Here is a 14517-nt window from a genome sequence, read left to right as displayed (position 1 = left end):
GTCTGAGATCAGATCTGAACTTGGTGCTCTATCTATTGTACCACTTAGCTGCCCTATAGAGTTGTTAACAGCAATTAAGTCTAAGTCACTGGCTTTGTAAGTCAGCTATAGAGGATAATATTGAGACAGTTCTCTGTCTATCCCTCAATACCTGCTATAGAGATGTAATGAAGCTAGCTTCCAATGGTTCGTTTTATTATTAATTTAATTTAATTAATTTTATTATTAGTAAATTTTCAGAGTGAAATTTCTACTTTCAAAATTGGCAAATACTACAAATCAGGGCATGATTTATTGTTTTGTTGATTATCTAGACTTAGAGAAAATAATAGAAAAATTTTAATAATTGAAATTAACTTAAAAGTTTTATCTATATAATCTTTGTTTTTTGGATATCTGGTTGTTAAATATTTATTAGCATACTCATACCTCTGTATCACCTTTTATCACAGTATCTATTTGTTAAAGCAAATAAGTTTTAATATTAGTTGAAGTAAAATGAATTATTATCTAAATAATCATATGATTTGTTCTAAACTTAAATTGAAGTGCATTTTGATCTTCAGTTTTGAATAATCCATGAAATAGAACTTGGAGTTAAAAAAAAAACATCAAAAGCTCGGCTTCTTATACTAGCTGGCTGACCTTGGGCATCCAGTGTGCATTTGCTAGCAAAGAACATTAGTATGGAGGGAATAACTTTGTGATTTTTTTAAATTAAAAAAGCATCCATTATGTACTAGATCAAAACACAAAGCTGATTGAATTGAAATTTAAGATATTATGAAGCACTCACTATTAAAATCGCATCTTTATTATTCCTGCAATTTTGGGCAATTCACTTAATTCTCTGGTTTCTTCATCCTTAAAATAAGTTGAACCAGTTGACATTCCTTCTAGCTTTAAATCTGTGTTTGAGCTTGTGTAAAATATTTAATAGTTGCTGAGGATACAAAACAGTCTTTACCACAAGGGAACTTGTATTTTAATGAGGAGATACATGAAAACTAAGGAAAACTGAGGGATCAAGAAAAGGTTCTTAGAGAAGATAGTACCCAAGTTCAGCCTTGAGGGTAAATAAGTGCTCTGAGAAGAAGATATTGAGAAGGAATTCTTTCTGGGCCCAGGAAAAGGCTTGTGTGATGATATGGAGGTAGGACATGTACTATTGAATTCATGGAAGAGACGTGGGAGTGGTCACAGGGAGAACAGGCCAGAGATTTAGGTCGGACTGGACTAACTCATGGATGTTACTAGCTCAGTAAGGACAGCCCAAGGAGGCGAGAAATGAAGAAGGAATAGCTAGACAATATCTTAAGGCCTTGGGCAAATCAAAACTAGCTCTTTTTCCTAAGGTTCCGGTTCAATCTAATTAACAATTATTAAGTAAGCAAGGTGTTGTGCTAGGTTCCAGAGGATGCAAAGGTCAATAAAGATATGACCCCGATCTCTAGATTATAGTCCAGTAGGGAAATTCTATAGGTACACAATGGGGACAAAGCCTTGGATTTTGAATCAAAGGGTCTCATTTCCTATTTTTACTCTGCTTCTTATCACCTTTGAAACTCATTTTCCTCACCTACGCAATGAGGGCTTTGGATTAGATGACTTTTGAGGTCTTTTCCATCTAAATTCTATAATCTCTTTTCTTACTTTGATGGATCTAAGAAACCAAGAATGTGGTCAAACCATTAATTAGTGAAGATGGTAGCTCATCCATTTCTCATTCTATCTGACTTATATTGTCTTCTATCAATCCTCTCTTACAGATGTCTCATATTCATGTCTGAGATTTTTAATTTGGGGTCTGTGAACTTTTTTGAAAAAAAAAAGATTTTATAGCCATATTTCAACACAATTGGTTTATTTTGTAATTCCATATATTTTATTGTATGCATTTAAAAACATTATTCTGAGAAAGGGTTCATAGGATTTACCAGTTTAAAGACACAAAAATAGTTAAGAACTCTAACTCTAGCTCATCAACAACTGGTTGGCCATTAGGTTATGAATTCTTTTCCATGTAGTACACAATCTGTGCTCAAATAACTGATTTAAAATGGAATCCAAGCACATTGGAGGGTGCAAAGCATTTCAAGAGTTGTGGGGAGAGATAATAATTCCAGTTTTGGGGACCAGGGAAACACTTGGATATTGAAGGGACTATTTTTAATAATTGATTCCTTTGATTCACTTCAACAAACTCTTAAGTAGCTAACATATGCAAGGCCCTCCCAATAGCTCCCTCTCCTCTAAATAAACCAAGACTGGGTAAACCCCTGCCCTCAGAGTGATTATAGGTTCCTTGACATTTGAATGTAATTGGGTGTTGGACTTTTTCAGGAAGCTGATTAGCTGTGTTTGTCCCACTTCTGTCTCTTCCTTTCCTCCAGGGACTGCATCTCACTGTGCTTCCTGAACAGTGGCACCAGCTTTGTGGCTGGTTTTGCTATTTTCTCCATTCTGGGCTTTATGTCTCAGGAGCAGGGGGTACCCATCTCTGAGGTGGCCGAGTCAGGTGAGTAGCATTGCCCCGGATGGGGCAGAGAGAACGCCTAGATATTGAAGTAGGGCTAGCCCTGATTCCATCAGCATACTTATCCCTATTCAGGAAGAGTTGCCAGCTGGAACTTTCCTATGGAAGTCTCAAAAATGTCCAAAACACTGCCAGATTGGGGAAACTGTAGTCAAGTTGAGGAATATCAGTTTGAGGTTTAGGGAGACCAAAGGGCAGCCTGGGGAAGTGTGCAGTCAATGAGCATTTATTAAGTACCCTTTATGTGCCAGATATCATGCTAAATGCTAGACATATAAACTAGACAAAAAAGGATGCAATGTCAGAAAAGAGAGGGGGCCATTGTGAAGGTAGAAATGATAAAACTTGAAATGATTGGCAGGGTAGATGGAGGAGTCTAGGAGGACCTCCTGGATGCAAGCCTGGGTGACTGAATAGATGGTTTTCCCCTTGACAGTATTAGTTTGGAACAGGGGAAGATTTAGGAGAAAGATAATTAATTCAGCTTTGTATCTGCCATGAGATAGTCATTGACGATGTGAGATCAGAGACAGGTTAGTGCTGGACAAATAGATTTGAGAATCAGATGTGTAGAAATGATGTATAGGTGGGGCTAATGATACTTAGAAAGGTCATATAGTGTAATAGAAAGAGCAGTGGCCTAGGAGTCAAAAGTAGTCCTAGTCACAAGGCCAGCTTATGTGAAGTAGTCCTGAGTAGTCCTAGTATTGCCATTGGCAGCTATTGTGTTGTCACAGCTCTAAGTATACTTCATCTGTCTGGGTCTCAATTTTCCTTATCTGTCAAATGAGGGAGGTTAGATTAAAAATATAATCACTAAAAAATCCCCCCTTTAGCTCTGTTATTCTTCATCCTCTAACTGGTATTTTAGTTGTAGGGGTAGAATCTGGGGAAAGTGGGAGTTGATCCCTTGGGAGTGTAGTGGCCAGGCAGAGAATTAGGATTTTAGGATTTCAGAATTAGAGTCGACTATAGGGTCCAATCCCTTCATTTGACAGATTGGAAAACTGGGACCAAGGGAAGTGAATTATAAAAGGTCACACCTGTGGCAGATTTATTATTCAAACCCAGAGCTTTTGCTTTCAAATCAGACTAAGCCATATTGCTTCCTTCTTGGGATGGTTCAAATTTGGAGGGTTCAGGTTTTGTGCACATCCAGATCTGCTTTAAAAAGGAATGTTTTTGGAGTGGAGCATCCTCTGTCCAGGACCAAATTCTTTTATTTTACTTGTTGTTATAGGCCCTGGATTGGCATTCATCGCTTACCCCAGGGCTGTGGTGATGCTGCCCTTCTCTCCACTTTGGGCGTGCTGTTTCTTCCTCATGGTTGTGCTGCTTGGGCTGGATAGTCAGGTATAGTTCATCACCTCCTACTTGAAGACTAACAGGTGCATGTGAGAAAGAGATAAACAGGCACATAGATAGGAAAGAGACAGACAGACACATGCAGAAAGAGAGAGAAACAGAGAGACAGAGAAACAGAGAGAGAGAGAGAAGAAGAAGAAGAAGAAGGAGAAGGAGAAGGAGAAGGAGAAGAAGGAAGGGAGAGAGGGAGAGAGACAGAGAGAAGAAGGGAGGGAGAGAGGGAGGAGAGAGAGGGGGAGAGAGAAGGGGAGAGAGATGGAGAGTGGAGGGAGAGAGGAAGAGAACATGTGGGTAAATGGGTGGGTGGGAGAAGGCATGGGAGGAGAGAATCTTCTGTAGAAACTCGAATGGGGAGAATGGAAGAGATAATGACAGGAGAGCAGCTTCCCTTTCCAATAGCACTAGCATCATTGGACAGGAGTCCAGGACTTACTGAAGCACAAGGCCAGCTTATGTGAAGAGGACTGGGAGTTCTGTTTGAGAAGCTGGCTAATCTGGGGAGAGAGTGGGCTGATGAAACTTATCTTTGGATCCTCCTCCCTAATTCTTTGGCTCTCCCATCCAGTTTGTGTGTGTGGAGAGCCTGGTGACGGCCTTGGTGGACATGTACCCCAACATACTTCGAAAGAAGAACCGACGGGAAACTCTTATCCTGGTGATTTCTGTCCTTTCCTACCTCATCGGGCTGATCATGCTCACTGAGGTGAGAGGCCAGTGGAGCTCCAGGGTGGGATACATCAGATCAGAGCCAGGGTAGGGCAATCCTCACCAAATTCTTAAAGTATTGGGTCTTTCCAGGGAACTTAGGGTGCTGTTGCTCCCTTATCTTTCTCCGAGAAATCAAAGTAGGTTCCACCATAGGCTATTCTAGGAGTAGTGTCCTGAGAAATGTAGTGAAAGGTGTTGGTTTGGGTGATCCTGGAAGAAGGAGGGGCTGAATGTCAGATCCGGCATGGAATCTGGCTGGAGATAGTTCACCTCCCTATCCTGGAGATAGGAGGCTTTAGGACTCAGAGCTGGTCCTGAAGCTAAGTCATACTCTCTTTACCCAAATCAAACTTTAAGGGAAGAAGGGACTGCTTTATTCTATGTGATGATCTAAGGAAGTAGAAAATAGATGAGTCTTAGTACCACTTAATGGGAGGCCTCTAAGGTACATTCCAACTCTAAATCTATGATCCTCTGATAATGAAAAGGGATTTCCTATATGTCTACTGCCCTTCAGAAAGAAAAGAACCAGTTGGCCCTTAGGATATCTGGGCAAATTTTCAGACGCTTTCAGCTGTAATCTTACCCTGGCTAAATGACTATATGATGGTAGCAGTGACCTCTCCTAACCTGAGTCCACTGAAAGAGAAGAGTGGCTCAGTTTTTATGCCTCTGGACTTAAATAGCCTGCGTTAGGGGTTGTCCCGTGGGTGTGGAGATGGACAGATCCCACAGAAGTCCCTTCCCTCTCTTTCTTCTTTGCCAGGGTGGAATGTATGTGTTTCAGCTGTTTGACTACTATGCGGCCAGCGGCATGTGCCTCTTATTTGTAGCCATTTTTGAGACACTGTGTGTGGCCTGGGTATATGGTAAGTGATACTTAAGAGTTCCCTATCAGAGGAGAAACTCAGATCTCAAGGGAAATGCTGCTAATCAGCTTTTTCCAGAATCTTTCCAGCAAGATCATTAATGTCTGGACTTTTCAGGGTTGGAAGGGCCATTCCAGGGATCACTCTAGCTTCTATACCATCCTAAATATACAGTTCTCTGTTCTTTCCTCAAAATTCTCTGAGGAAAGATATCTAACGAGACTCCCTCATCTGTTCCCTTTAACCACCATGGAAGTCAGAAAGTTATGTTAGAAATCTAAATAATGTTGTTTCTGCTTTGGATTAGACCCATTACCCCTTACTATAATAACTTTATTCTACCTTTGCATTGCCCATATTTTGGGCCCTGCAACTGCTATCCTGAAGGCCCCTCCCCTTATGCCTCTGAGTGCAAAGGCAAAAAATGAATTAATTCTCCCTTTTCACCCTTTTGTCCCTCCCACCTTCTCGTAGGAGCTGAGAGATTCTATGATAATATTGAAGACATGATTGGCTATCGGCCATGGCCTGTTATCAAATATTGTTGGATATTCCTCACTCCAGCTGTATGCACAGTAAGAAAACCTCAGAGGAAGTTGGTCAGGTTGCAGGGGAGAGGGCTCAAGAAGTAGAAATAGTTTCTGGAGGGGACATCATTCCTTCCACGAAGTTACTTTTATGATGATTTCAAAACATTTTACAGTATAGATCCTAATTCTCCCTCCATGTTGGCTCATCAAAGAGTTCCTGACATATGTAAGAGGAAGGAGCTGAGGATATGAAAAGTCATATATCTGAGGCTGGAAGATTAATTATATATATATGGCTGCTACATTTCTGCTAATAGTATGTGTCTAGCATCCCCTGTGGTGGAGCCTTGAACTGTTGGGAGATACAGAGAAAGATCCTTGAGAAAATAATAGAGAATCCCTTAAGAAAATCACATATAAGAGTGACTCATGATCAACATTAGCACTTAAATAAGTTCAAATAAATATAGCATCAACAATGGATATTACAAGTTAAGTGGATTATGGAATACTAGTGTAATTTTAGTCAAAAAAGAATTAATCAGAAAATATTTCCAGAAGAAAGTAAAATTAAAGTAAAATAAAAACAGAAAATAGAATAAAAACAGAATACAGAAAGTGGTGGGGTTGGGAGAGCCATTGATTAACAGAGAATGAATTGACAAGCAGGGGGAGTACTTTTCCTACCATACAAGCTTTATAGAATGGTTGTGATGGAGGTAGGAAGTTGGAGATGGTGGGGATCCCAAAGATCCAGGGACTCTCCCTCCACTGACCTCTTTCCTTTCCCATTCCTTATTTTAGGCCACTTTCCTTTTTTCTCTGGCCAAGTACACCCCACTGACCTACAATAAGAAGTATACTTACCCATGGTGGGGAGATGCTCTGGGCTGGCTCCTGGCATTGTCCTCCATGGTCTGCATCCCTGCCTGGAGTGGTTACAAACTGACAACTCTCAAAGGCTCCCTGAGAGAGGTAGGTAGGGGTAGGGCAAGGGGAGGTAGGCAAGGTGTACTCTAAGAAGCTTAGGGTAGGACTTATAGAAACTGGAAGTTTTGTGGCTAGAGTTGGTATTGCTGGTATTAAGGGATCAATGCTGGTATTAAGGGATCATAGGCTAATAATTAGAAGAAATCTTAGAGATCATCTGATCCAACCTAGATCAGAAATACGAATCCTCTCTCTTCAACATCCTTGACAGATTATCCAACTCATTCTTGATTACTTTCAATGAAAAAGAAATTATTGTCCCCACTCATGCAACCTATTTCAGTTTTGGATATTTCTAATGGCTAGGAAGTTCTTCCTTATGAGGACCTAAAGTCTACCTTCCCATAACTTCCAATTATTGTGGAGACAGGCAAAAAAAAAAATCTACTTGTCCTAGAAAAGAGTCACTTAGATATTTGAAGGTAGTGATTATACATCACCCTGTTCTCTTCCCTAGCTTCTTCTTCCTAAATATACACAATTCTTCACTTTCTAGTTCTTTTTCTCATCTTCTTCTTTGTATGCATGTCAATGTCCCTTCCAAATAGAATAAATTTACATTTATTTACTGGGTACTGCCATGACACACTGTTGATTCCTGAGATTACATTTCCAACAAAACAAGTTAGGCAAGTTAGGAAGTAAAGCTGAGGGTGGGTTTAAAGAATATGGCAGCAGACTTGTTGGGCACGGCAAGGGGCAAAGCCAGAGTATGTGATTAGATCTGGAGAAGACTCTGGGAGAAGAGTTTATGAGATGAGAGGACTGAATCTGATATAGGGGAGAGGCAGGGTGTCTCACCCTAGTGTTAGACCCTTTCATGTCCTCTGCTTTTGTCTTCCAGAGACTCCGCCAGCTCATCTGCCCAGAAGAAGACCTGCCCCAGCGGCTGTGTACAGCACCCCCCACTCCCTCCACTACTCGGGCAGCACTCCTCAGGCTCACAGAACTTGAGTCCCACTGCTAGAGACCAACTGAGTCTGTGACACTGCTGGTTTTCCGTACATTCAGCTCCTTGCCCTGTCCTTGATATGGCTGCAGAGAGGAGCAGACAAAATTGCCGTACCTTTTTGAGAGGAAGGAACTTTCTAACCATACCCAATTCCATCTCATCCCAGAATCACAGACAAAAAAACTCCTGGGGATGTTTTGTACTATTCCTTCTGGGCTGGAGGTCTCCTATTCCCAAGTTTGTGTCTTATGGGAGAGGAAAGAACTGAGTGCAAATTAAGTCTTCAACTACTTAAGGGAGGGGATCCTTTTTGGGGAAAGAATAGGGTGGAATGGATAGAAAGGTTAAAAAAAAGGCCCCTCTCCTTTCATTCCATTAAATTCACATTCTTTGCACTGGTCCTCCTGCAAAAGTTCAACTTTGTCTCTGTTTCTTTGTCCCTCTATTCTGTCCCCCTGATTTCCTTACTTCATGATGCTATCTCTTTCCTCCCTCCTCCCTACTTCATGGAACATGTAAAAAACAGGAAGGAGCTATTCAGGATTTATGAGGTCTCACAGTCCCCATGACCTTCATCACAAAACAAGAGCTGAGTATTTCTGTTATGTCTCCTTTATATATTAAGCATTGTTTCATCTACACTGAAATTTAAGAATCTTTCCCTTTCTTTGATTGTCCTCTTTTTTTTCTTAACACTTAAAAAAGCCTGGGGACACAAAGAATCATCAGACAGAAGATATGGTCTGTGTCCTTGAGGAATTTTCAATCTAGTTGGGGAGATATGACAGATACTCCAGCATGAAGTTAGCATGATAGAAGGAGAAAGCTTTGGAAACCTGGGTTCCAGACTCAGCCGCTCCTGCCTTTTTCTCTCTAACTCCACTCATCCCCCTCTCCCTACCTCAGTTTTCCTTCATGGAGCTTTTATAAGAGAGATATATGAGGAGTTTATGAGGTTTCATATTTCCTATGATTAGATTAGGCGGATGGATTGATGAATGGAAGACACATGTTGGAGTGTTCCATCACCACAATCTTGAACAGAGGAAACCCTTTTCTCTCTATTCTTCCCTTAAAGTCTCCTTATTCCTTTGTAAAGGGGGAGGTTCTGACAGAAGAATTACTGGGTAAGAGAAGGATTGATCCTAATACAGGGAAAGTAAAAAGAAAGGCAGCTGGCTTTCTTTGGCATCTCATTAACCTTTCCATCCACATTTACCAAGTGCTTGCTATGTCCTATGTAGGCAGAATCTTGGAATCACATAGAACCTTAGAAAATATCTAGTCCAACTTTCTGTACAACATTCCTAATAAGTAGTTGTCCAATCTTCCCTTGAAGATTGCTACTAAGGACAACCTGATTCCCCATCCTTGAGACTTTGATGCTCTTTTCCTCAACTATTCTTAGAGCATATTCTTTGCTTGATGTATCTTTTATCATTTTTAAACCTTTTATTCTACTTATCTATATATATGTAATATATAATGCCCTATTTGTTAGAATGTAGGCTCCCTGGGGGCAGTTCCTTTGTTTTTGTTTTGAGTTTGGGATGTAGGGACAGGAATTAGATAAAGAGGAGGTAGGAGGGGCATTTCAGGTGGAGGTCCAAGTGATGATGAGAAAAGTTGTGGCCAGGAGCAGAAATGTATATTTTAGATTTTTAGGACTAAGGATTTACAGATATAGGAATGCTAGTAGTAAAAGATAGGGTTAGAGAGCTAATTTCCTGTCTTACCCCCTTCTTCCTTTTTCTTTCTTGTCACTTTTTGCCATTCAGCTTGTCCCTGTTTATGGGTTATCACTGGGGGATGAGTATAATTGAAATCTTCACATCTATTGTTGGTCAATGGTTTTAAATTTCTCTATTCAACTAAACAGTTTGTTGGAGCTGATCTCAGGGAATAAAAATCATCCTTTTCCCTATTCCTCCTAAACTTTTTAGGAGGGCTGCTGAGTAGAGACATGACAGAAAGTAGAAAGTCACAGGAAATATCAAGAGAAGAAGAGAATCCTGTATTCTCCATAATATTCTACACACTGGTGCATCTGTCCTAAGACCATAAGAGTTGGCTGTATCTGCGGGCATTATCCTCTCAGTTCCATTGCTTTCCAAACGCTTTCCTGATGTGTTTCCTTCAGACCTCACAAGAAGAGCAATTTTGCTGAGCAGGTTTACAACTGTCAACCTCAGGTTTTCAATTCTTTTTGGCTCCCCCATTCCCAAGTGATCTCTGTCTCTCTCTGTAACCTTAGGAAAGTAGGGATGTGACAACGATGCTACAGGTGAAAATGTGAGAAAAACAGTTTAGCATCTTGGGAGCCAATAGTAACATCCAGACTCAGCCACAGTGGTCCTCATCTTCCCAAGGTCCACCTCCTTGTTTCAATGACCACTTGTTACCACAAGGGGGTGGCCCTGCTGCAACCAAAGCCCCATTTGAGTTCCAGCACTAGGAGGGAATGGTTTAACTTGGTACATTGCTTTTATATCCATGGAAGAGGGTTGAATCCTGCTGCTCAAAATCGATTTAAGCCTTACTGCAAAAATACATGTGACAGGGCCTTTGTCTTTCTGGTTTTGCTGGACAGGGTCCCAACCTTGGAAGAACCCTCTAGTGTGTGTCTTCAAGCCCTGTTCCTAGAACTCATTGGTACAGAACCAGAACTTCCCGAGGACCATTTCTTTCCATAGGTAGAGAATCACAGAATACTAGAAATAGAAGACACCTTAGAGATCATCCAGATCATTCTGGGAGGGGGGGAAACTTAAATGGATGCCTTCTATTTTCTACACCACAGTTATTTCCCAATACCTCTTCTCTCCTCCTCCCTCACTGAATTTTGTATGACAAAGAAAAAAAGCAAAACTGAGTAATAGGTGGATATGCAATACTCTATTCCTATCTTTCTGAGCAGAGGAGGGAAGCTTGTACATTCTGTTTTCTAAGCCCAAAATTTGTTATTTCCATTAATTTGAGTTAAACTGCCTTTTAGTATTGTTTTTGATTACATTATTGTAGTCATTGTGTTGTATTCTGGTTGTTCTGGTTTTGCTTGCTTTTTTCTTTATTCTTATAAGTTTTCCCATGTTTCTCTGAATTCCTCATATTTATTATTTCTTACAGCATAATAATAATAATAATTTGACATTCTCATGTCAAAGCTCATCCATTTCCCAATTAATAGGCATACACTTTGTTTCAAGATTTTTTTTTCTACCCACAAGATAAAAAGATAAAAAGGTAATCCTTTCTTTTTTGTCTCTGACCTCCTTAGGGTTCATGCTCAGTAGTATCAACCCCTCCATTTTTTTCCTAAGGCAATTGGGGTTAAGTGACTTGCCCAGAATCATACAGCTAGGATGTATTGTGTCTGAGGCCCGATTTGGACTCAAGTCTTTCTGACTTCAGGGCTGGCACTCTATCCACTGCACCTTCTAGCTATCCCCCAACCCCTCCATTTTACAGTTGAGGCAACTGAAGCTCAAAAAATAATGATTTGCCCAATGTGATAGGATCCTGTTATGGCCAGGTTTACATTCAGGTTTCCTGACTCCAAAGCTGGTATTCTTTCCATCACACCATGATACCTGTCTGGCTGCTATGAATTTGTGTACATGTATGCCTCAAGGTATGTAGTTCTTATGTAGGTATGTGGGTGCATGCGCCCATTTTGCCTTAGCCATTAGGAATACCTTGAGCCCCTAATATGGCTCTAGATAGCTACTTCCAAGTCTATAGTATTCAATGACTAATCATAGAGTTAAATTCTTTGAATTAATCCCCCATTTCCAGCAACCAAAATGAAATGAAGTGTTACATCATACTAAAACTTCCAATATTTAATTCAAATAGAACATGAAGTAAATAACTAATACTGCAGTCTGATAACACACACACACTAACATTTCATATGCTGATTGTAAAAGAGGTGTTCATTTGTATATTCTTTTGCATAATATCAAAATATATTGAAATTTCCAAAAGTTCTATCTTCCTAAATTCTTTAGTTCAGGGCTCTGGGGACTGAAACTGCTGAGAGAGGGGCAAGGTGATTTGGAGATTAATCAGCACAACTTTGGTCTGGTGGCTTAATAGACACACTACTGGACCGAGAGACTTGATTTCAAAGTCTGCCTCAGATACTTGATGGCTGGGTTTTGGTTCATTCTAACACTGTTAGCTAGTCAGGGTAAGGCCATTGTAGGGAATGCTTAGGTGAATTACCCTGCCCTATCTTCTTCCTCTGCCAGGAAGAGCGTACACTGGATCCCATAGGCCTGTCTGGAAGGAGACACAAAAGGCATGAAATTTGGCTTGCTTGTCCAATGATCACACTTAACCAGAGAATAAAAGTCCCCCAGATTGAGGAGCACCTGAGGCAAATGGTAGCTGAATGGAAAGAAAAAAAGCAAGTAGATTCCTGTAAAAGCAACACCTTTATTTATAGGTGATACCTATAAACAGGGGAATGAATAGGTTGCCCAGCTGTCCAACCTAGAAAACCCACTTACCCTAATAATAAAGTACTATAGAAATGTGAGATTTATTATATCAATGAGGTCAACTGAGCAAATATGGTCTCTGGGACCTCAGTACCTGGGTAGCTCATACACTTGGGTAGTTTTTCTTATCTCTTTCTTCCAAGTATGTTCAAGAAATACTTGTTTAAAATCTAATCAGAGCACTGGGAAAGAAGCATAAGATAAACAAACCTGATCTTTGCCCTCATAAAACCTAGAAGTCTAGAAGTACAGTTATATGAATCCACAAGTGCATATTTTCTCCTGAGCATACACAAGCAATTCCAAACATCCTTGTAATCTCTATGAGGTCCCACTCTCGCACATTTTTACCTAAACATGACTGTTGAAATTCAGACACATATGTATATACAAACCCAGATAGTAACACAGATTTGTTACTGTGATGTCAGCTCTTATTTGCATGCTCTTACTTCTCATGTCTTTCTCAAGTAATGTGTCTCATTGCTTGAGAACGGGTGAAGATGTAGTGATTTTGCAGTATTCCTTTTAGGGGTGGTATAGCCTTATTGTATTGGTGATGGTCTGAGCATCCTTGAAGTCAGACAATACCTTTCCCCTGGCCTTCAAATCCATGGATAGGAGCCACATCTATGGTGATTAGAGAGGGAAACTTATTTCTCCAGAGCTCTGCTGCTTTCTCCATTTTTGGCATGATTAAGAGGTAACCCCTGAGACCTAGGGAGGAACTGAGCATAATACCCCTGAGTCAGGTACTTGCTATTTATGCTCAGTATTTCACTTTTCTCTAAATCCATTTTCTTTGATCCACGACATTAACCTTATGTATTTCCAGACTCTATCTCCATTCTTCTGGTCCCATACTTAAGGGGTCATCCCCAAGCATCTTGACCTATGTCCTGCCCCTGGACTTCCACAACTATGGGGGAGAGAGTGAAACTGATGACTTTACAAAGCTCTGCCTCACTTAAATCTAATTCACTTGCAAGTTGAGACTTCATTCTCATGATGCCATTGGTTCTATTTGAGAATAAAGGACAATTAACAACAATCCCACTCTCAGCATTCAATCTTTAGTTATCCAGAATGGGACAAACTTGAAAGAGCCAGGAGAGATCCTTGCTGTTTGTTATTCCACTGACTACCTACCTAACCCTAAATTGCATGACTATGTAATGGTTCAATTTCTCCAGCCCTGGTCATCAATTCAGTTTACCCTGGACCCATTGCATTTATTTCATTCAGTTTTTATAAGGGAGCGTAAGCTATTACTTATTGCTTTAGAGGCCTAGTCAGCCCTCAGTTGAAAAAATCCTTAAAAGAATTTAAGGAATTAGATTACCCAAAATCCCCTCATAATGTCTCCTGGGAGGAGTCACTTTCTTCCTGAAGCGCACCAACAGTCTTCTGCCTTTCAGCCAGTCTTGAGGACACTTCATTCAGTTCACAGCTGCATTTACCAAAAGGGAGATCAAAGGAACCTTTATTATCCCAAGAAATATACTGTCTGGACTGCTGAGAAGATGTGAATCCTCAATTCCTGCCTTTTAGGATCTAACCTTGATTGACCCAGATTTTCTCTGGGTATTTTCTTTGGGAGAAAATGTATGGGATGGTTCAAAGACACTTGAAAGGTGTATGGCTCTAGGCAAGTCATTTACCCTCTGTTTGCTTCAGTTTCCTCAACTGTAAAATAAGGATAATCATATCCTTATCACTTAGAACTGTCTTAGGATCAACTAAGATAATAAATGTAAAGTATTTAGCATAGTACCTAGCACATAGTAGGTACTAAATAAATATTAGTTATCATCATCATCATTATAATCCTTAAGTCTGCTAAATGTGGTCTTTACCAACTGAAGTCCCTATGGTAGTAAGAGGACTTTCTATGAACTCCTGGGCTCTTCCTGAAATAGGGTGACCTAGTTGGCTAACATTTTACCCTGGCTCTTTTCTCCAACCCCTGCTAAGTTCTTCCAACTAGGGTTGTGGAAGTGTCCAAGGTGCTATTAAAATTGTAATTCTTTGAAAAGATGGGTTGCTTATCTCCAGGATCTTT

General features: G+C 40.3%; 1 protein-coding gene across 1 annotated transcript in view; it reads left to right on the top strand.

Annotated features, from left to right (window-relative positions):
* SLC6A13 (solute carrier family 6 member 13) overlaps nucleotides 1-10984 on the top strand; it is a 46004-nt gene extending 35020 nt beyond the window's left edge. The window contains exons 9-15 of the mRNA XM_031939484.1: nucleotides 2394-2518; nucleotides 3777-3889; nucleotides 4467-4604; nucleotides 5376-5478; nucleotides 5953-6053; nucleotides 6813-6983; nucleotides 7843-10984. Of these exons, the coding sequence (XP_031795344.1) occupies nucleotides 2394-2518; nucleotides 3777-3889; nucleotides 4467-4604; nucleotides 5376-5478; nucleotides 5953-6053; nucleotides 6813-6983; nucleotides 7843-7965 (874 nt within the window). The 3' untranslated portion in view covers nucleotides 7966-10984. The remainder of the gene's footprint in view (nucleotides 1-2393; nucleotides 2519-3776; nucleotides 3890-4466; nucleotides 4605-5375; nucleotides 5479-5952; nucleotides 6054-6812; nucleotides 6984-7842) is intronic.
* Nucleotides 10985-14517: the final 3533 nt, after the last annotated feature.

Source organism: Sarcophilus harrisii, chromosome 5 (genome assembly GCF_902635505.1).
Source record: "Sarcophilus harrisii chromosome 5, mSarHar1.11, whole genome shotgun sequence".
NCBI lineage: Eukaryota > Metazoa > Chordata > Mammalia > Dasyuromorphia > Dasyuridae > Sarcophilus > Sarcophilus harrisii.
The sequence above is the reverse complement of the archived record's forward strand: the minus strand, read 5'-3'. Positions and strand labels throughout refer to the sequence as shown.